Source organism: Equus przewalskii, chromosome 14 (genome assembly GCF_037783145.1).
Source record: "Equus przewalskii isolate Varuska chromosome 14, EquPr2, whole genome shotgun sequence".
NCBI classification, from domain to species: domain Eukaryota; kingdom Metazoa; phylum Chordata; class Mammalia; order Perissodactyla; family Equidae; genus Equus; species Equus przewalskii.
In genome coordinates this window covers 51,708,135-51,730,668 of record NC_091844.1, presented here as the reverse complement: position 1 = coordinate 51,730,668, position 22,534 = coordinate 51,708,135, and the positions used below count along the sequence as shown (strand labels likewise).

Here is a 22,534-nt window from a genome sequence, read left to right as displayed (position 1 = left end):
GAGGACCCACAAACTCCTACTGCTCCAGTCCGCTGGGGCAACTTAATTCCAGTATCCTTGAGGCTTAAGCCTACTTGTGTTACTGATTTTCTTGTTGGATTTCTGTGAGAATTCTTAGTTCCCTTATTATCAAATTCGTACTTAGAACCGTTACTTCTCCGCCACCACACGCCCCTACATTTGCTAACTTGAATGAGTACCCTGCAACCAGAAGAGACTGATGCATAAGGAAGGAGCTGAATTCGTGAGAGACTGATATGTAAATGAGTTGAGTTCACAGCAGAGTGCTACTTTTTTGATTAACAAGTAGAAAACGTTTTTTTTTTAAAGGTTGGTACCTGAACTAACATCTGTAGCCAACCTTCTTTTTTTTTTCTTCTTCTTCTCCCCAACACCCCCCAGTACGTGGTTGTATATTCTAGTTGCAGGTCCTTTTGGTTGTGCTATGTGGGACGCCACCTCACCATGGCCTGATGAGCGGTGCTAGGTCCACACCCAGGATCCAAACTGGTGAAACCCTGGGCCACCAGAGCAGAGCACGTGGACTTAACCACTCGGCCACGGGGCGGCCTCTTTTTTTAATAACAATGGAATACCCTGTGAATAGTTATCTCCATATACAAAAGAATGCACATTACTTATTATTGGTGCTCTCTTGGGAAGGATATTTCCTGCTTCCCAATCCAGTGTTACTAATAATCCCCAATACCGTTTGAGAGAATCAGGCTGGCTTTAGTGGAGATCTCTGTATTTGTTTTTCCTTTCTCCATTGATTATGTTCATCTGCCGTTCTAACCCCCCATTTCTTTGTGTGTCTTTTTCCTCCTCACTTCCCCCACTCCTTTTCTTTAAGAAGTTTTTTTTAATACTTCATTATTTGTTTCTTCTGAATTTTACACCTAATTTGGAGTTTACAATATGAAATTAGATTAGTCTTTTTCAAGATCTACTTCCTTTTTAAATAGCATTTTTCCAACCAGGAAATGAATACATTTGAATGTAATGTCTTGGAAAATACAGGGGAAAAAAAGAAAAAATGAAACCACAATAATCAAAAACCAAGATAACCACAGTGGTATTTCCTATCCGTAATTTTTCATTAAAATATATGTTTGTATGTATATGTGTGTGTTGAGGTCAATTTATGCAATGTTTTATAACCATATTCATTTAATATCATAAACATGTCCAGAGTATTAAATGCTCCAGAAACATGTTTTTTTAATGTCTTTCTATTATTCCAGCATATGAAAGTACCACAATTTATTTAATCAGTCCTCTATTGACTGAACAATAGAGTTATTGCCAATATTTTACTAGTATAACTAATGCTATGATGAATATCTCTTGTATATAAATCTTTGTGTCCTTATCTGATTATTTTCTTAGAGTAAGTTTCTAATTGTGAAACCTTGGGTCAAAAGGCATACATCTTTTTAAAGTTTTGATACGTAATATAAAATTTCCTTCTTGAAATGCCATGTGGATCTATGTTCTCACATTTAGTATGTGAAAATACTAGTTTGCCAATACCCATGCTTAGATACTGCCATTAAAATGTGAAAGAAATAAAACAAACTTTTCCACGTTGATAAGTAAAAAATATCACATTTTGATTTGGATGTCTTTGATAAATTCCAAGAATGACCTTTTTTAAAAAAAAAATTTTTTTTAAAAGGTTAGCACCTGAGCTGACATGTGTTGCCAATCTTTTTTTTTTTTTTAATTTTTCTCCCAGAGCCTCCCAGTACATAGTTGTATATTCTAGTTGAAGGTCCTTCTACTTGTGGCATGTGGGACTCCGCCTCAGCGTGGCCTGATGAGCGGTGCCATGTCCACATCCAGGATCCGAATCAGTGAAACCCTGGGCCACCAAAGCGGAGTGCACGAACCCAACCACTCGGCCATGGGGCTGGCCCCAAGAATATTTTTGATATATTTGTTGACCAAGTATATATCTGATTTTGTGATTTTTCTACACATGTCCTTTGCTATTTTCTATTGAGGTGTTGTGTTTTATCTTTTTTCTTATAAATATATTAACAATTTGTCATGTTGAAAATGTTTTATCCAGCTTATCATCTGCCTTTTCATTTTGTTTATGGCGTATTTTTTGACATAGAAAAGTTTAAAATTTTATGTCATTAAGTATTTTGACCATTTTCTTTTGGTCTCTTTCTTCAGCATCTTGCTTAAATAGGCTTTCCCAAAATCTCTTCTTTGAGAGGTCGTATTATTTCTTATGTTTACTGCTTTATTTATGGTGGGTTTATCTGTTTTTACAATTCATTGAAATTCTCACTCTTTTTTTTATCTCTTTTTTTTTTTTTGAGGAAGATTAGCCCTGAGCTAACATCTGCTGCCAATCCTCCTCTTTTTGCTGAGGAAGACTGGCCCTGAGCTAACATCTGTGCCCATCTTCCTCTACTTTATATGTGGGACGCCTACCACAGCATGGCTTTTGCCAAGCGGTGCCATGTCCTCACCCGGGATCTGAACCGGCGAACCCCTGACCGCTGGAGCAGAATGTACAAACTTAACCACTGCGCCACAGTGCCAGCCCCCTCACTCATTCTTTTAGGAACATTTGAGATGACTAAATTTTAGACCCAAGAAGTACAGAGTTTTCTAGTTTCAGAAAATCTGACTGTTAACTTTATTTTTATTCCCATCTACTTCCCCCCAAAAAAGATGATTAGCAGTAAACCTATATTTGGACATTAGGTATAATGATAATTGATTTAGACTTATACAAGGGCATAGGTGGGGGTTCTCCAAGTCTATCAGAAATTTGTACACTAAGGCCCTCCATTTGGGTTTCCCGTTTTTAAAAGCAAAAAAGAGGAGGCACACAATCAGTTATATGTTTCTCATCGGTTGCTTAAAGACAGCTTATCAGTTTTTTTAAGAGAGAAATCTTGGCAGTAAAGTCAAAGAGGAATTTTTGTGTGGGTTTCTATATGAGGAATGATGTCTTTGATACCATTTTTATAGAACATGGAATAATACAGGACCATTTACTTTATAAACTCTTAACAAAAGTTGAGGGTATAATATTAAGTTGTAATTCTGGTAAAGTATATCCTTCGGAAGTCAAAATACTACAAACCACAGATGTATCTTTCTGGTGAAGTAATTTGATAAGGGATAGAGCATAGAAAATCTTTCTGAATGGCTAGATATTCTTTAAACTAACTCTTTCAACATAATAATTGAAATTTTTTTAGAATCAGATTTTGACTGTATATTTATGATTTCTACTTAGAAATAGCAGTTGTAGAGTGGTTCATCCATATTAGATCCAAGTGTTTAACTGGAAAGTTTAACATTTTATTGTGAAAATTAGAGTCTATTTTTATTTGACAAAGTGGAGAATTATCTCATGTGAGTGGGTTTCCAGGATTACCTGCAAGCAACAACAGACGGTTTTACGTGCTACACTTCAAACAGTTGTAATGTGAATGGTTTAAGTAAATAGCAAATCTTACATGATTTCAGATCTGACAGAATGCGTAAGAATTTTTTAAGTTTTCTTGAAGTACTGCTTCCTTCATTATCAAAGAATATTGAGAATTAACTGTACTTCAGAGTACTCAGTTCATTTTTTAAACTTGAGTTTGTTAATCTGTAAGAGAACCCTCACTTTAAGCAGTGTTTATGGCAAGTAAATTGCCTTAAACTGTGGAGGAAGGTTTTTAGGGGGAGACGAGGGGAAAGTTCGTGTTGCCAGAGCAGCACTGTTCTTTTAGGTATTGTTTTGCAGCTGACACTGAACTTGTAGGGCTTAACTGGAACGTTAAATTAGCACCTGGCTGAAACATGACTCGCTGTAGAGCATGACACTGTCTAGATAACTCAGTGTATTGGACATTAGGATTATACTGTAGTTTAACTGGACGATAGTAAGGTTAGGAATCAGAGTTGTAACTGCTGTGCTACTGCTAGACCTTAAATAACTTGAGTCTGTTTATGGAATGCTATGCTTATTTTTTAAATTCCAATATTAAAAAAAAAATCACAGATCTTGGAAGTTAGTTAATTCAGTTGCTGTAGAGAGGAAGAACTTCCGGGGGCTGGCTAGAGGCAGAGGGTTGCTTATCTACTTTAACATCTCCATGAAAGACTCCTCACAAATCTCCTTTGGTTGTTTGTTTACATTTTTAACTATTTGAAATATTAAATTTTTTCTAAGAGTTTGTTTTTGTCTTCGGAAGAAGTGAAGAGTGACCATTCAGAATTCTCCTTTTCAGAGAAACACTCTTTATATATATAAAGATGACCATTTGGTCACCTTCTATCTCCAGGTGATATATTTTCAGCTATGTTATCTTTATATACCTAAGTTATGATACTGATAACTGTTGTTTTGTTGCTCCTTTTGTGCCAAGTTCTTAAAATGTGCAGGAAGTAGCCAGACATAGAGTCCTTTGACTTTGTCTTAGCTGCTTGAAATCCTCGGATAAATACTATGGAAGATGTTCTAGAAGGAAGTGAGAGTGAAGGAAGATAGGCTATTTAAGCAGCTGTTACAACTAATACAGGCAAAGGATGTTGAAGACTGAACCTGGGAGAGGGGCAGTGGAGCCAGATGGAGAGAAGGGATGGACCTGATAGGGCGTATGGAGTGGGCGGTAGAGCACGTTCTTACGGTTCACCGCCCCCAGGAGAAGTATAAAGCAGTGATAACTCTAGGATATCTAGCATATTTTCCCCGTGCCATTTGAATCTCATCCTTCTGGAGCACACGGCAGTTTGGTCTTTGGCTGAAGAAATATCCTGTCAGCCTGTTTCCTTGCCCTTTTAAGTCATCTTCTTTGTTTCGTCGGTTTTAATTTCAGTTTCCACATTTTTGTTAGAATATAAATATGTGATTTGATTTTTGTGTTGATCTTGTATCCTATGACGTTGCTGCACTAACTTATTAGTTCTAGGATTTTCTTTCCTTTTTTTTTTAGATTCCTTAGAGTTTTCTGTGTGGACAATCATGTCATCTGAAGATGGACAGTTTTATTTCTTCCTTTCCAGTTAGTATATTTCTATTTCTTTTTTGTGCCTTGTTGTCTTGGCTGTCACTTCTCTTTTGACCCTAACCTCCTGCTCTGGCCACCAGTGATTAGAAAGCATAGTCGTTAGACAAGATCGACTTCTGCCTGGAACTTGCCTCAGTCGGTGCTTTCTTTGTGCAGAGAATTTTTCATTACTGATTCAAAGTCTTTAAGAATTATGGGCAGTTGATTTTTTATTTTCTCCTGAGCTAGTTTTAAAAATTTATGTTTTTCTGAAAATTAGCCATTTCTTCTAAGTTTTTTAATTTATTGGCTTAAAGTTCATAATCGTCTCTTATCTGTTAAGTCTTTGTTTTACATGCCTGTTTGTTCCCTTTTTTATGCCTTACGGTGTGACTCCGTGTAGTCTGTGGCCCGAGGCTGTTGTGCTAAGGTTTGTGGTCTTCTCTGGCTCTGGGCGGTGCACTTGTTCATAGCACTTCTCTTCTCTCCAACATCCCCCTCTAATTTGTGGTTTCTAAACTGCTCTGCACTTGGTGGCCAGAGAATCAAGTTTGCTTACACTGGGGCTCCATTTAGAGTGAGAATGCCTAGAGCAAGGGCTTTAAGTGTGCTCAGCTGAGAACTGAACTTTACTACAGTGTCTTCCATGTGCCGCGTCAGTAAATGCTAACATGAATATTTTTTAAAATCATCTTTCAGCTTACTTGTTTCTCAGCTTTTGATAGGCAAGGTTTTATTTCCATTCTGTTTTTAACAAGCTAAAGGTTTTTTGATTGTCCTAATTTTTTTTTAAATAAAATTTTATGTTACATGGTGATTAATATATAACACAAAACTGAGGTGTATTACTTGGAGTTCCTAGTCTATAATCTTGGTCAAAGTGCTTCTCTTCACATTAGTTCTCTTAAATGGTTAAAAGTTATCCTGATTTGCCTTTACTTTTCCCAGTACCCCTCCCAGATATCTTTCTAAGAAATAGACTAAATTGAAGATCTTTAAATTTTCTTTTTTCTTATGCTGGTAGAGAATCTAGATCAAAAAAAGGGAAGTGACCTGATTATGTTTTTTTCTTTCTTGGATTCATTACAAGCTGTCAGATTAGTTGAAGACCCTTAGTTTTCTTCAGGCCTAAAATTTGGCATACAAGAGAGTAGTACTATCCTTTAGTTTATAAAAGGATGATAAATGTATTCTAAGTAGTTTTAGATAAAAAGTAAAAGGAACGTTTTATCAAACAATCATTTTGTTTTAGTCCTTGGAGTCTTTGTATTTCTTGTGACAGTAAACTGCTGGAGTTATAAAATGGTTATCCTTCCTAGAGAAGGAAGTGGTCCAGATTACAAGTGCTCCCTGACCATTGGTAACTGAACATTCTTTGTAAATTATTAGCAGGATCACAGTAAGCTCATTGTTAAGCAGTTCCCCAAATCAGAGATTCTTTTCTGCATTAAGGTTAGCCAGTGTAGTAGCTTGATCCCCCAGGTTCCTCAGTTGAGAGTTGTTTTGTTTGTTGGTGTGCGTTTGTCTTTTGCTGCCTTTTGACGTTGAGGGAGATCTGTGGAGGTGTCGATGCCTCGTGCTCGAGGAAGTGTGATCTGTAGAGGCAGTGCCACAGTGCCACTCACGAACAGTTGCAGTGCATGGTGGAGTTGCTTGAGTTGCCTAACTGAAGTAGACTCTCTTGAGGTGGGAGATGAAGGCACGACTGACTCACCAATAATCTCTCCCTAGACATAAAACGGCTTTAATTTTTGCTGCTCTCACCAGCATGTACCTTCTCCTGCCTTGGACTGCCATATAACAGAAGTTACCATTTTTGAGCCCCTATTACATACTAAGCTGTACTTACCTTGTATGATGTTATTCTCTTAAAAACCTTGTAAGAGAGGGGTCATTATTCCTATTTTTAGATGGAAAGGCTGAGACATAGATTTCACACAGCTAGTGAGTGCTTGGATTGGATTTTAGGGCTGTCTGAAGCGAAAGCACATGTTCCTTGCGTTCCACTGCAGTCTGCCAATACTGCTGGCCAGATAAGAAACATTTCTGTGAATGGTGTATTTGTTAGTGTATTACATAGGATGCTTTCTCCATAGAAAATGAAGCATAACTTATTGGGATTTTATGCTTCACTAGTGTGCAATATCTATGTGGTAAAATTTAAATTGTAGCAGTGTTTTATAGACTAAAAAGGAATTTTGAAGCAATAACAGTGAATGAGGACTGTGTTCCTGGGCCTTGCTGAGCACTATACAGATTAGCATTGCTTGATTTAGGTTGTTGATGAGCTGTGGCTTCAACTGTTAAGGAACACTGAAAACCCCATAATGTTTCCTAGGAAATAATACAGAAGCTCAAATGATTGGTAGAACTTACAGTCTGGCAGATATTATACATAGGAAGATACTTAGATTTGTGGCAGAACCCAAAAGAACTGAAAGGGAGATTTTTAAAAAGAAAGAAAAGCTAAAGCTTTATGCTAGATAGTACCGGTAACATTTTTAAAAACTGCTGTCTTTTGAGTGTCTGCTGTGAGCCAAAGGCTTTACAGATATGGTATCTAATCCTCACGTCCAACCCACGAAGCAGGTGTTATTAGTCTCATTTTGTGAAGGGAAATTTAGGTTCAGGAATGTGAAGGAATTCATTCAAGTTCACAGCATTCTCGAGTGGTAGAGCTGGACTTCAGCCTCCCCGCCCTTTCCCATGCCCGTGTCCTTTTCATTATGCTGCCCTAAGCACAGCACAGGCAGCTCTCCACAAGTGATTTGGGTTTAAGAATGGGATTTTGCTGGCCAGGAGCACCCTCCTGCATAACACGCAAAGTTAGAATTGTGTGAGTAGATGTAAGAAACGAAGAGGCAAATTTTAGATAACTTGTTTTTTGTTGGAAAAAGAAATAGCCCTTAAATTCTCTTTGCAGGGGAAGGGGGAGGTGGTAACTAATGCAGCATCTGTGTAATACAGCCAGCCCTGGTGGTCTAGTGCTAAAGATTCAGCACTCTCAGGGAACCACACTGCATGTCTGTCAGTTGTCATACTGTGGTCTGTGGCAGCTGTGTGAAGCTGAAAGCTACACACCGGTATTTCTGATACCAGCAGGGTCACCCATGGTGGACAGGTTTCAACAGAGCTTCCACACTAAGACAGACTAGGAAGAAGGACTTGGCCACCCACTTCTGAAAAAATTGGCCATAAAAACCCTATGGATAGCAGGAGAGCATTATGAGCAGGGTTCAGCTCTGCTGTACCCATGGTCACTAGGAGTCAGAATTGACTTGATGGCACTAACAACTATATAACTCTATAACTCTTAATTCGATTTTATGTCTTCTTTCTTCTTGTTTTTAAATGGATTACTGTATTTCCCTTAATAAACAGAAAGAAATATAAGAACTTATTAAACTTCATCCCTTGAAATTAGGCATGTGGTTCCAAATACATTCTTAACTGACCATATGGCTAAAAGTTGTATTCTAGAAAAGAAGTAAATCTTAGTCATATAGATCCATTATTCATAATAATATCAGAGCATTTCTGAGTGGTCTACCAGCATACACAGAGGGTTAAGACTTTCATAGTAGATAGGCATAGAGTATAGACACCAAAACATTCATGGTGGTCCTTGAAAATACCTTTTACTCTGGATTCTTTTTGTCAGAGTACTGTTTCACACATTATAATTAAAATGGAACAAGCCATGTGCCAACTTTGTCAAATTTTCATGTAAGTTCCATCTTTTTGCTCTGCAGTAGGTGAAAAAATTTGGAAATGATGTATTCCTTGAGGTTTTAAAGAACTTGTTGACGACACTGCTTGGACTTAGAGTTGTTAATACACAGTTTCAAAACTGATTCAGGAAGAGGTAGAAAACCTGAATGTGTTAATAATACTGGAAGAAACTTAAGTCCAGGTTATTATTAATCTCTCAGTTCTCAGTTTCTACATCTATAACATTGAGATAATTTTCACTCATAGGGTTGTTGGGAGAAGTAAAATGCTTATATCAGTGCCTGGCACATGGTGAGCATTCAGTGATGAAATCGTCCTCGCAGCCATCATTATCATCATTATTCTTCTTTTTTCAGCTTTCCGGAGGTTTATCTGTTTTATTACTTCAAAGAGTTTTGGATTTGTTCATCAATTTAAAAAATATAGTTGCCAGAGGTTTTTCTCTTCTACTAGTCTGATCCTATCTCTGATATAGTTAACTTAAAAAAAAGAAAAACACACTTTTCAAGAAATGAAAAGGGATATAGCCACAGACACGAAGGAGATTTTTATATTTATAAGAGATTGTGTACAGCTTTTTGCTTAAAAGAACATGTGGGAAAACATTCACCAAAACAGTGACGGTGGTTATCTTGGTGTGGTGGGATTTCAGATGAGGGGTGGACTGTTTTTTGTGTGTTTATGTAATGTTCTAATTCTTTCACAATACGTTTCATTTTTACAAGAAATTGTTTTCAGTTTTTTCACTGTTAGGCTCTAGAAACATCCATGTCGTTTAACATTATGCCCTTCATATTATCTTGTTAGAGTATCGATTCCCCAAATTGTTCCGCAGAAGGAACATTAGTCCCGGTCAGTGTGGTATCATTTTATGATGCACTACATCAGAGGTTGGCGGACTGAGGCCCATAGGCCAGATTTGGCCTGCCGCTTATTTTCGTACAGCCCATGAACTGAGGATGAGAATGGATTTTACATTTTTAAATGGTTGGAAAAAAATCAGAAGAATATTTTGTGACAAGTGGACATTATATGAAATTCGAATTTCACGGGCCGTAAAGTTTTATTGACATGTGGTCAGGCCTATTCATCTATGTATTGTCTATGGCTGTGCTTAGGCTACAACGACAGAGTTCAGTAGTTGCCGCGGAGAATGTATGGCCTGCAGAGCCTAAAATATTTACTCTATGCTCCTTTTGAGAAAAAGTTTGCTGACCCCTGTACTACGTTAGAGAGACCTGTTTCAGTTCAGTGTTTGTTCTGGTGGTTGTTATAACTGCCTGTTTTAGGGTAACCGTCTAGTCTAGAATATGTAATTGCCAAGTTAAAGAGTAAGAGCATTTTGATAAATATCACCAAATTGGCAGGCAAAAAAAAATTCCCAAAACGTTAGTATGCTATTTTCTAGATAGTCTGTAATTTTCAGTTTTGATTTCCTCTTGTACCTAAGAGTTATGAGAATTTTTTATTTTCCTAGTGGTTTTTTTGTTTAACATTTGGTTATTAATTCGCATCGTCAAAATGTGGACTGTATAATTTAAAAAATTTTATTATGCAATGTATCCTGTACAGGAAAGAGTGTATAAAATTGTAAATGCAGTCTAAAGAATGTTTAATAAGTAAAAACCCCGTACCCATTACCCTGGCTAAGAAATAGAAAATTACCAGTGCCGTAGAAGCCTCCTGAGTGCCTCTCCCTAATTCTGTATTCCTCCTCCAGTAGGTAACCATTTCCTTGCTTTTTATATTTTTGTTATATATATGTATACCTAAACAATATATTTTGGAGTTTGCCTGTTTAAAAGGCAAATTGATTCGTAATGGATGTATCATCTGTATCATTTCTTTCTCTAAACATTATATTTTTGAGATTCATGTGTATGTATGCAAGTAATTGTAGTTTATCATTCCTACTGTATGGTGATTCATTATATGAATATACACTAATGGACTAATGAGGCTTCACTTAGATGTTTCAGTGATGGTTTAATTGCAACGTTTTCTAAATTGAATTTATTAACTCTCTTCAACCCCTCACTTGTCAAAACTGCTTTATCTACTGTGTTTCGTATCTCGGAAATAACATCTCTATCCACCCACGCCAGAAACTTGGAAGTTGTTTTTGACACCTCCCTCTTCCTTATTCCCCATTTCCAATCAATCGTTAATCCTTAGATTTGACTTCTAAAATTTCAAATCCATCTTCGCTGTCAGCACTCTAGTCACACTCTACTTGGACTTTTACAGTAGCCATGAGTGCAGTATCAACCTACTTTCCTGTTCTCTTATCATGGATTACAAGGCCTCCCGCTTCAGCTTCATCTTCTCACTCTTCCCCTCACTTGCTCGTCTATGTTAATTTCAGCCATTGTTCATGCCATGCTCATCCCTGCTTCAGGACCTTTGCAAATGCTATTCCCTCTGCCTGTAGAACACTGTCCTAATTCATTCTTTCTCATTCTTCAGGACAAAATTTTGAAATGTTACCTCCTCAGAGAGGTCTTCCTTGCTCACCACCCGTAAACTAGATCATGTCTCCCTGTTCTCATTAGGACTTTGTACTACTCCCTCCTGGCACTACTGTAAATTTAATTAAATGGTTATCGAGGAAGACCTCTTATTTGATTTGGTCAGGACGGTAGTCTACAAAGTCTAATAAAGCAAGATATCATAAAAAGGCTATATTCCTTAAATATTTTACTCTGACTTTAAGAATATGACTGCATGTTCATTTGTCAGTCTTTTGATTAAGAGGCCAAGGCCTTTTTCTCACAGTGGGTTCACTAGTTGCACTTGCATTTGGTTATCTTGCAGAAACCATACCCATAATGTATCATCGAAGATTTCCAGTTTCGGTTTTATTTAAGCAGAACAAGAATGTAGACTCTTCCAGTGCATTCTGAGTTTAGAATCCTTGTAGATCTTTGCAGTGTTTTTTCTAACTTTTTAAACTATTTGCTTGCCTATACCTAATTCAACAATATAAGCATCTCACTTTTATTGAGTATTTCAAAGTATTTCAACTCAGTCTTCCCCACATTTTATTAGGTTAACACAATAAATTGCATAATTACAATAATAAGTACAAATGACGTGAACAGGTTTGGAAGCTAACATATGTAACTCAGTAAAAGTGTAACTCAGCCAGTGGGAACAGAGGTATCTGGGTGTACTAGATCAATGGGCTCCACAGTTGGGTTTTTTGTTTTTTGGGGGTTTTTTTTTTTGGCGAGGAAGATTGGCCCTAAGCTAACAACCTTTGCCGATCTTCCTCTTTTTATGCTTGAGGAAGATTGTCACTGAGCTAACGTCTGTGCCAGTCTTCCTCTATTTTGTATGTGGGACGCTGCCACGCATGGCTTAATGAGTGGTGTGTAGGTTCACACCTGGGATCCAAACCTGAGACCTCCGGGCCACTGAAGTGGAATGCATGAACTTAACCACTGCACCACCAGGCCAGCCCCCTGGGCTCCACATTTTCTGAGTGTACATGTACATGGTCTACTGTATTAATATATTATGTATATTGTAATATTATAACTCTGAGATTGACTTATATGACTGTTTATTACCCACAAAACAGCAATTTTATATGGTTGAACATAATATTAAATAACTATATCAAAGGTAAATAGGCATCCAATTATATAATAAAGTGTGTAAATAACAATTAAAAAATAAATAAGTTTTTAAAAAACCCAAATGGTTCTCAGATTCTTTTAATGGACTATAGGTGTGACAACCATGCATCCCTAAGTTTCTGGGTCAGTTTTAATATTAAACATTATATTATCTTTTTCTAAAAATTCTTGAAATATTATCAAAATATCAATCAAAACTTGAATCTTCCTTTTCTCAAAAAATTAAAAATAGAAATACCATATGACCCAGCCATCCCACTATGGGTTATCTATTCAAAGAACTTGAAATCAGCAATTCAAAGGGACCCATGCACCCCTATGTTCATTGCAGCATTATTCACAATAACCAAGATGTGGAAGGAACCTAAGTGCCCATCCACTGATGATTGGATACAGAAGGAATGGTATATCTATGCAGTGGAATACTATTCAGCCATAAAAAAGAATAAAATCGTCCCATTCACAACAACGTGGATGGACCTTGAGGGTATTATGTTAAGTGAAATAAGCCAGATAGAGAAAGACAATGTCTGTATGACTCCACTCATATATGGAAGATAAACAAACACGTGGACAAAGAGAACAGATTAGTGGTTACCAAGGGAAAGGGGAGGTGGGGATGGGCACAAAGGGTGAAGTGGTGCACCTGTAGTATGACTGACAAATAATAACGTACAACTGAAATTTCACAAGATTGTAAACTATCGTAATCTCAATAAAAAATAGGGGAAAAAACCCAAAAAACTTGAATCTCCTAAACTGCCTCTTGTATTTGAATTGAGTGCAGAAATACTTTAATCAGTCCATGTGTCCCAATTTTTGTTGCTATCACTGAAGGGCTTTCAAGTGGCAAGGTATTATCATGACTGAGTAGTCTAGGGAGACTGCACAGTAGGAGAGGGATTTGAGGTGGGTCATATTCTTCCTCTTAACCCATTCTAGCATGCCATGTAGTCTTAAAACATGTTGAATTTAATTTATTTTAATAAAGTATGGATTAAATTCCATTGAACTCGTGGGAACTAAATTATTTTGTCTTGTGGAAATTTTGTAATAGACACTACTTAGCATTAAGAGGCCCATTGACCATAGTCTTTAATTTTTTTTATATATGTAAATTTTTGTAGTAATGGAATTTGACCTCTGTTTTCCATAATTCTGATTTATAGCTTATCCTGTTAAATAACACTTTTCAACAAAAGCTATTTAACTTAGAATGGCATTATAAAATCAGTTTTAAATTATGGTTGTCCTTGAGAGAAGGAATGACTTTTTAGGAATTATTTTGGAAAGTTTTAAGGATAGCTGTGCAGGTGTATAAATGTGAAAGGTTGTAATGGATGATGAACTATCAATCTATAATCAATACAATTGAAATTTCACACATTTTTAGCCCTTGTGTAACTTTATATAAAACCATAAACTAGTAGAGTTATAATTTAGGTCTCAAAGGATTTCAGCTAAACACATTTCCAAAAATTTAACAACAAACAAAAGAACCTCAAAACTGACATTGTGAATATTAAGATGGTTGAAATGCCTTCCTGATGCTTGCATGGACTCTGAATCACTATCAGTATTTTTTTCTTCCCAGTATTACAGCCACCCACATAACATTCCCCACATCAAGAAAAATCCACTTTCTATCCCCAAGGGGTGTGGAAGCATAATAGTCTTTCTTTAAATTAGTATATTGTGTCATGATGCAATATAGCAACAGTCTCCAGATTAAGAATAGAGAAATCACTAAAGTTCATGCTCTGTGAAACTGAACCAGAGATTCAGTGTTAGAAATTGCCTTCTGTAACCTGGCAAGTGCACATGTTTTCTGCATGTCCCACATGTTTATACAACTTACAGAGAACTGTATAAGGAGATAAGTGGTCTTAAGTTTGCCCGCTTTCTAAAACAGACTGATATTTTTCAGGTATAATTTGCCTGTCAAAGAAATATCCTTAGGGGCCGGCCCCGTGGCCAAGTGGTTAAGTTCGCGCACTCTGCTTCAGCGGCCCAGGGTTTTGGTGGTTCGGATCCTGGGCGCAGACATGGCACTGCTCGTCAGGCCACCTTGAGGGGGCGTCCCACATGCCACAACTGGAAGGACCCACAACTAAAATATACAACTACGTACTGGGGAGATTTGGGGAGAAAAAAACAGAAAAAAAAATGTCAGATTGAACATTGGCATTTTATGTCTACTCACTCCTGGAATCCCACTAAAATTAAATTAAAGAAATAAAAGGGGTATAAGGCATAAACTCACAGGTAGAAAGCAAATGAGAGGAGACAGAAGTAGGCCTGATTGATCAACAAGTTTTTGGCAGAAGCAGGTAGCTGGAAATTAACAGAACTGAGAAAACTGAACTAAGTGCCTACAAATGAGGACATCAAAAAGAAGCAAACCAATTTATACTGCTGGCTCAGAAATTAGAGGAACCCGTTACTCAGAAGGTAAAGGTGAGGTAGGGAGTTGAAAACAGAAATGATTGAAAGTCTGTGTCCGTCTCCCACATGTCCCCCGTCACCCTGAGCAGCCAGGAGACTATTGTTCCCTTACCTCGGATAGAACTAGAGGTTATTGCTTGGAGAAGTTTAATATAAGAGGCTCAGTCGTTGCTGAAGTTGGGTTATCTTTTGAAAATAAGGATACCTTTTGAAAAACAGACTGTCTGAATATTGAGGTTAAAACCCCACCATTCCCATTGCCCTCTTCTCAGAACATGGCAGTCAGGGATGGGAGACTGGAGCATTTCTTTCTAGGATAAGCAGCCAGGAGACAAGGCTTGCAGATACTGACTTTTGGGGATTCCCTAATAAAAAATCCAACTCATTGCTTCATCACCTTGTAGTAAAGCCAAACAGTTGATGAGCATTGCCTCCCTCTGCGCCCTCCTCCCCACCCTGGCCCAAGCAGACAGAGCTTCTGATCAGCCTGTTAGTGCTGACAGCCAGGGATCATCAGACATTTGTGGAAAGCCTCTAAAATACAAAACAGAGACCTAAAGATTTAAGAAGAAAAAAGGTCCTGAGAAGAAACAGATAAAAATATTTAAAATGTTAAAAGAGAAACAATAAGAAAACATTTTAAAAAATCCTTAGAGAAATGAGATATGACATCCAAGAAGCTAGAATAGGGTGCTACTAAAAAGAACATTCAGAGAACAAGACAACGATCTTGGAAATTAAAACTGTGGTAGGAAGACTTGTAACTGTAATAAAAGTGTTGGAAAGTGATGCCAAAGAAATCTACCAGACAGTAGAAAAGGAAAAGAAATGCAGTATTGAAAAGAAAATACTGATAACCAAGAGATGAATGTAAGAGGTCTGGTGTCTAATGAAAAGGGCTTTCAGGAGGGAGGGAGGGTGGGAGGCAGTGGAAGGACATTGAAAGGGCCCAGCACAATGAATGTAAAACAGGCCCATGCCTTTTTTAAAGGATAAAGAGAAGCAGCTACAAAACAGGTCATAAAAAGACTGGAAACTGGTGTGATATTTGACTTTTCAACAGCCACACCAGAAGCTATTAGAACAGTGGAGTAATGCCCTTAAAATTCTGAGACTAGATTATTTCCAAGCTAGAATTTTATCAGCCAGTAGCGATTTGGACATGTTATCTAGAAATGATGAAGAAAATACCAGCAGAAACAGAAGAATTGAATTTTCCTTGATTCCCTGTGAGTGAGCCAGGATATTGGAAGAGTACATCTACAAAGATCTTGGAGTCACCAAGAATGTGACAGGAATTAGTCCGTGTATAACAGGACTATGAGCAAAGGACAGAAATCTTAATGTAAAAAAAAAGAATGTGTGATAACAACAAGCTATGTTCAGTTCAAATGGTATAAGCCTCAAAAAAGGCTTACAAAAAAGATTTTTGCAAGGAGGATGAGGCAAAATGTTCTGATAGAGTTTAATAAGATGTAAGAGTTACATCTAACAGATTTTATTAGAACATATACCACCTACCATGCAAACTCCTATGTACCGAACAGTATGTTTTTAATAAAGAATAATCTGAAAGTACATTTCATGATTTCATAGACATAAATTCTCTATGTTGGCATTGTCATTAGTCCAAGAGCGTTGTTAGTCCAAGAGCCTTTTCTGTAAGAAACTAACGGGAAGATAGATAATTCCTTTTAAGAAAGTTTATTCTTTATTGTTCTTCTAACCATAGTCAGCCTCTTGAAAATGCAAGTATTTATAACAAAGAGGATTAGTCAAAGTTATGAAAGGATCAGCTCTAATGACTCACCACACTGTAAGAAAAAATGCTCAAATAATTTTCCAGTACTATTTCTGAACTGTTGAAGAATAGTGCATTATGAGATAACAGAAACAAAAAATTCTGAAAAAAGTTAAAAGTGCCATATTTTATTAAATTCTAAGAAAGAAACCTTTTTTAAAAAGTTTCTGCTGTCACGTTGTAACAAAACCAATTGAATTTTAAGTTTAGGTTTTTCCTAATGTTGACTTCTCGGTTACTGAACGAGACGGTGTGCCTGTCTATGTTGGAGTCTTAAAATAATTTATTTGTAGAGTGCCATAAACTGCTTTCAAGTTTTTTTTAAAAGGAGCAAGAATAAAGATGCCAAATTACATGTTTTTTGTTTTTGTTTTGTTAATTACTACAGAATGATAGCTTTTTTCTATTACTCTTATTTCCAAACTCTTCCAGGATGAAAAATTGGGAAGCTTCTAGACGCTTTTCCATTTAAACCTAAATATTATATTGTCTTTCTTTCCCCCTGTTTTCCTTTCTACTAAACTGCTTCTTCAAAATCATGGCTAGGGGCCGGCCTGGTGGCACAGCTGTTAGGTGCGCACGTTCCGCCTCGGCGGCCCAGGGTTCACCAGTTCGGATCCCAGGTGCGGACATGGCACCGCTTAGCAAGCCATGCTGTGGTAGGCATCCCACATATAAAGTAGAGGAAGATGGGCATGGATGTTAGCTCAGGGCCAGTCTTCCTCAGCAAAAAGAGGAGGATTGGCAGCAGTTAGCTCAGGGCTAATCTTCCTCAAAAAAAAAAAAAGAATCATGGATAAAATTTGATGCATTGGCGGGTGGGGAAGGAAGATAGGGGATTTTTTCAAATGATTGACTTGTAAATTTTAGATTGCTGGATGAACAGGATGGCAGTTTGTAAGTGAAACTGGGAAGATTACTACTTAAAGGTTTTTGAACTAATTTTAATGTTTTATACAAATGTGTCCTGATTACAACTTTCGCAAAGTTGAATTCAGATACATTTCACCAATACAGAACATATTTTCCCTTTGTAATACTTGAGGCACTGCTTATTCGAAGTAAGGAGACAGGAATCAATGTGATCGTGGAATTAGGTCGATGCATGGGAAAAAGAAACCAGAGTCGGACTGAGAGGGTATATTTCCTTTCCCCTGGGTTCTGAGTATTCTGTCTGAAAGGAAATTTGAAGTGAGGACCAGCTGGAATAGTGGTGCAGTGCCACAGAAGGGCCTGGGGACCTTACAACTGCCAAACGGTGTTTGCCGCGTCACTTTAGCAGGGCAGCGTACAGCGAACTCTTGACCAGCGTCGCTGACATTCCCAGTGCGGGGGCGGGGTCCTGCCTTTTCTCTCTTCACGCGCCACTTTGATTAACTTTTCTCCTTTTCCTATTTTGTTTTTAGATCTTATAATCAATGGATAAAGTGGGGAAAATGTGGAATAACTTCAAATACAGGTGCCAGAACCTCTTCAGTCATGAGGGAGGAAGCCGCAGTGAAAATATGGACATGAACTCCAGCAGGTGTTCGTCTGTCAAGGAGAGAAACCCGGGCGTAGGAGACTCAGGCCCTCAGCAGCACAGCAGTCCCCTGCGAGAAAGTGTCGCCTTCCAGCTGGGACTAAGCCCTTCAAAGACTTCTTCAAGGAGAAACCAAAACTGTGCCGCTGAAATTCCTCAGATTGTGGAAATAAGCATTGAAAAGGATAATGATTCCTGTGTCACCCCAGGAACAAGACTTGCCAGAAGAGATTCCTACTCGCGACATGCTCCATGGGGTGGGAAGAAAAAACATTCCTGTTCTACAAAGACACAAAGTTCATTGGATACCGATAAAAAATTTGGTAGAACTCGAAGCGGACTTCAAAGGAGAGAGAGGCGCTACGGCGTAAGCTCCATGCACGATATGGACAGCATTTCCAGCAGAACCGTGGGAAGTCGCTCTCTGAGACAGAGGTTGCAGGATACTGTGGGCTTGTGTTTTCCCATGAGGACTTACAACAAGCAGTCAAAACCCCTCTTTTCTAATAAAAGGAAAATCCACCTTTCTGAGTTAATGCTTGAGAAATGCCCTTTTCCTGCTGGCTCAGATTTAGCCCAGAAATGGCATTTGATTAAACAGCATACAGCCCCCGTGAGCCCACATTCAACATTTTTTGATACATTCGATCCATCCTTGGTCTCTACAGAAGATGAAGAAGATAGGCTTAGAGAGAGAAGGCGGCTTAGTATTGAAGAAGGGGTTGACCCCCCTCCCAATGCACAAATACATACATTTGAAGCCACTGCACAGGTTAATCCGTTATATAAACTGGGACCAAAGTTAGCTCCTGGAATGACTGAAATAAGTGGGGACAGTTCTGCAATTCCACAGGCTAATTGTGACTCAGAAGAGGACACAACCACCCTGTGTTTGCAGTCGCGTAGGCAGAAGCAACGTCAGGTGTCTGGAGACAGCCATGCGCATGTTAGCAGACAGGGAGCGTGGAAAGTGCATACGCAGATTGATTACATACACTGCCTCGTGCCCGATTTGCTTCAGATTACAGGTAATCCCTGTTACTGGGGAGTGATGGACCGTTATGAAGCAGAAGCCCTTCTCGAAGGGAAGCCTGAAGGCACATTTTTGCTCAGGGACTCTGCGCAAGAGGACTACCTCTTCTCTGTGAGCTTCCGTCGCTACAACAGATCCCTGCATGCCCGGATCGAACAGTGGAATCACAACTTTAGTTTTGATGCTCATGACCCGTGTGTATTTCACTCCTCCACCGTAACAGGACTTTTGGAACATTATAAAGATCCCAGTTCTTGCATGTTTTTTGAACCATTGCTTACTATATCACTAAACAGGACTTTCCCTTTTAGCCTGCAGTATATCTGCCGTGCAGTAATCTGCAGATGCACTACATATGATGGAATTGATGGGCTCCCTTTGCCATCAATGTTGCAGGATTTTTTAAAAGAGTATCATTATAAGCAAAAAGTTAGAGTTCGCTGGTTAGAACGAGAACCAGTCAAGGCAAAGTAAACTCTCCTGTCCCCAAAGGGCATTAACTAGATCTGCTTCTATGTGCATCGACAGTACACCTATAGCAAGCACACGTATCAGTGTTAGGTTTTTTCAGTACAGTATGTAAGCTTAGTGTTAGTATCTGTCAGATGTGATCTGCTGTTACTCAGATAAACGTGGTGCCTATTGAGACAACAGAGGATAGAGCTACAGGGTTCAGTAAGGCTGCAAAAAGATTTTGCCGATTTAGCTGACAGTTTGGTTTTTAATGCCTGTAGTAATTGAATGACGCAACTCTGGGGCATTTGCTATGAAGAATTCTTTTTCTTACTGAAGAACAAATTATTAATATTGGATGAGTATTTCAACAGTGTGACTAATGTTTGAAATTATTTTTTTCTAAGAATTTTTCTATAACCTTCCAAAAGTAGTGATGTTTGTAGTTAACTATAAATCAAGCTTTGGAAGTCCAAAAAATAAAGACTGCCTTCCTTTTAGAAAAAAAAATGCAATTTTCTGGCCACAAGGGCATAGTGCAGTTCACTGAAGTGTTGATATAGTTTATAGTCAGTCTCCTTTTCTCTTCTGCAAAAGGTACGGTTAAGTAAACCAGGTTTTCTAAATAGTAGTTCTTAAACTTTCAGACTTATAAAGTTGGTAGTAGAATTTTATTTAGAGGCCTTGGGTATTTTTTAATGAGTGCTTTAACTTAAAACACATTGGGAATAGCTGCTGCAATGTGCTCCTGCGCGTGGGTTTTGAAGTTGACATGTGCAGTCTAATCATTGATTCGCTAAGGTCGGATCTTTTCCTATGCCCATGATGAGTTTGTGAACCGTGAAGAAAGTGAGACTAGAGGAGGCCCAGACAAGTCTGACAATAATAACTGCAGTGGTTGCTGATGTTGAGATTATTGTTAAACTGTAATTGATAATTTGGATGGCAGTATTTATCTCTTTGTTGTAAACTCTCATAGCTGAATTGCTTAAGTACAATTTATAGAATTTCAGTGCAGTTAATTTTTACTGGAAACTCTGAAACCTAAATTGCAGATTTAAAAGGTACTGTACGACCATTGTATCTGTAAATAACTTTACTTAGCACCTTTTTGTCACTTAGAATAGGATGCAGTACTACTTGAGTGAGCTATTTTGGAAGTAATACCAAGTTCTAGTGTTTGCTTCTTAGTATTGAACTGAATTTACAGTTCTGTCCTAGACGTTTTGCACTAAAGTAGTCGAATCCATTCTTGTGTCTTTTTGTTAATGTGCTCTGTACCACTGGTGAGTGCTCCTTAGTTTCCTTACCTGCTGCTACAGAAAGTTATTTTACATCCTGACGCCTATCGCCAAGGCTCCAAAACAGAGAAGCTATATTTGTATGCAACACTAACCCTTTGACTGCTGATGTGTGTTTCTGCTTGCTGTGCCTTGTTATGGCTGCTTTTTTGTGCTAATAAAGTATGTTTGGTGTTCTCCTTGTATATCTGCTGTTTTATACATTTGCAACAATTTCTCTTGTAAATGGAATGGTTTGGGGTTTTTAAATAAGCATTACCTGACAACCTGCTATAGTTAATGCAGAATTACTGTGCAGTCTAATATTGACTTATTCTGAGTAAGCTAACTCTAAATTTACTGCTATACATCTTTCCAATCATAATCACATACACTGTGGAACAGTATCTATAGTTACTGCAAATTACTGTACAGTTTAGGTTATAACAGAAAATGAACAGAGAAATGTTGACTAAGCCTATTGATTTCTCTGCTTATAAGTGAAAGATTGAAACTATCAATGACATGTTAAATGAATATCTGTAGCCTCTCACTGCATCAGAAACAAGTTCAATGAAGTCTTGTGAACTAATAATGCATCAACACCATTTATTGGTTTGGGGACCATTTTAATTAAGAATCAGTGCTCAAAATGTAGAACTTTAACCAAAGACTTGTCCATTTTAAAGCAAAATGGGGATTGAAGGGACTTACAATTCTTGTTATTTCTAATAGAAGTCCCTGAAGAACATATACCAAAGTGTTTGAGAACTTCATCCAAACCTACTTTAAAGCATTATGTGCAATTAAGTTGTTATGACATAATTATATTGCAAAATTGTCGGGTCCGTTTTCTTGAGCTTATAATGTACCTGGAAAATAAACCTCTTGGGAAAAGAAGTTCATACTTATTATTGGAGAAAGACTATATATGCAAGCAAGATCTTGTTTTAAAGAGGTAACTTGAAACTCCAAGAAAGCACTTGATGTTTTATACGCTTGTAGCAAATTGATGTTCTAATCGTAGTTTTATAGAAAGTATTAATGCTTTTATGTATTTCAGAACTTTCATTTGTTAAATGGAAATTGTTTTAAATGTGTAAATATTTGAGTTTATGTAAGCATGTATACACTGTGCTAAAATTCACTTATGTTTCAGTTTGTGTATAATATTAATATGCAACTTTCGGTTTAAAAAATTTTCTTAAAAAATTAGTGGCTTACATTTTAAAAAAGAAAAATCACCAGCATGAAATTGCACCTAAGTCTATATTCACTGTGTCTTTTTCTGAATCCCATTGTAGCCTGTCAACTAAATTTGTGTTTTCATGGTCTTTTTGAAGTGCATTTTAATATAAACCAGTAAATTCTTTAGAAGTTTGGACACATCTTAGTAGTGAAGTAATTAACCCAAGGAAAGGTTGCTCTGATTCATGTTCATTCCCATTCTTTCATTCAGTCTCTCTATATTTATATATACACACATACGCATATATATGCACATACGTACACATATACATTTATGATACTACTTTAGGCAATAATATTCCCATCTGCTTTAAAGTCATCTAGAGACCTTATCTATATATAGATATACTGTCCTTGTACCATTCAAATT

General features: G+C 37.6%; 1 protein-coding gene across 3 annotated transcripts in view; it reads left to right on the top strand.

Moving 5' to 3' along the window:
* SOCS5 (suppressor of cytokine signaling 5) overlaps positions 1–22,298 on the top strand; it is a 67,892-nt gene extending 45,594 nt beyond the window's left edge. For all 3 annotated transcript variants that reach the window (XM_070573976.1, XM_070573975.1, XM_070573977.1), the window contains one exon: positions 18,035–22,298. In XM_070573976.1, the coding sequence (XP_070430077.1) occupies positions 18,047–19,657 (1,611 nt within the window). In that variant the 5' untranslated portion in view covers positions 18,035–18,046 and the 3' untranslated portion in view covers positions 19,658–22,298. The remainder of the gene's footprint in view (positions 1–18,034) is intronic.
* The last annotated feature ends 236 nt before the right edge of the window (positions 22,299–22,534 follow it).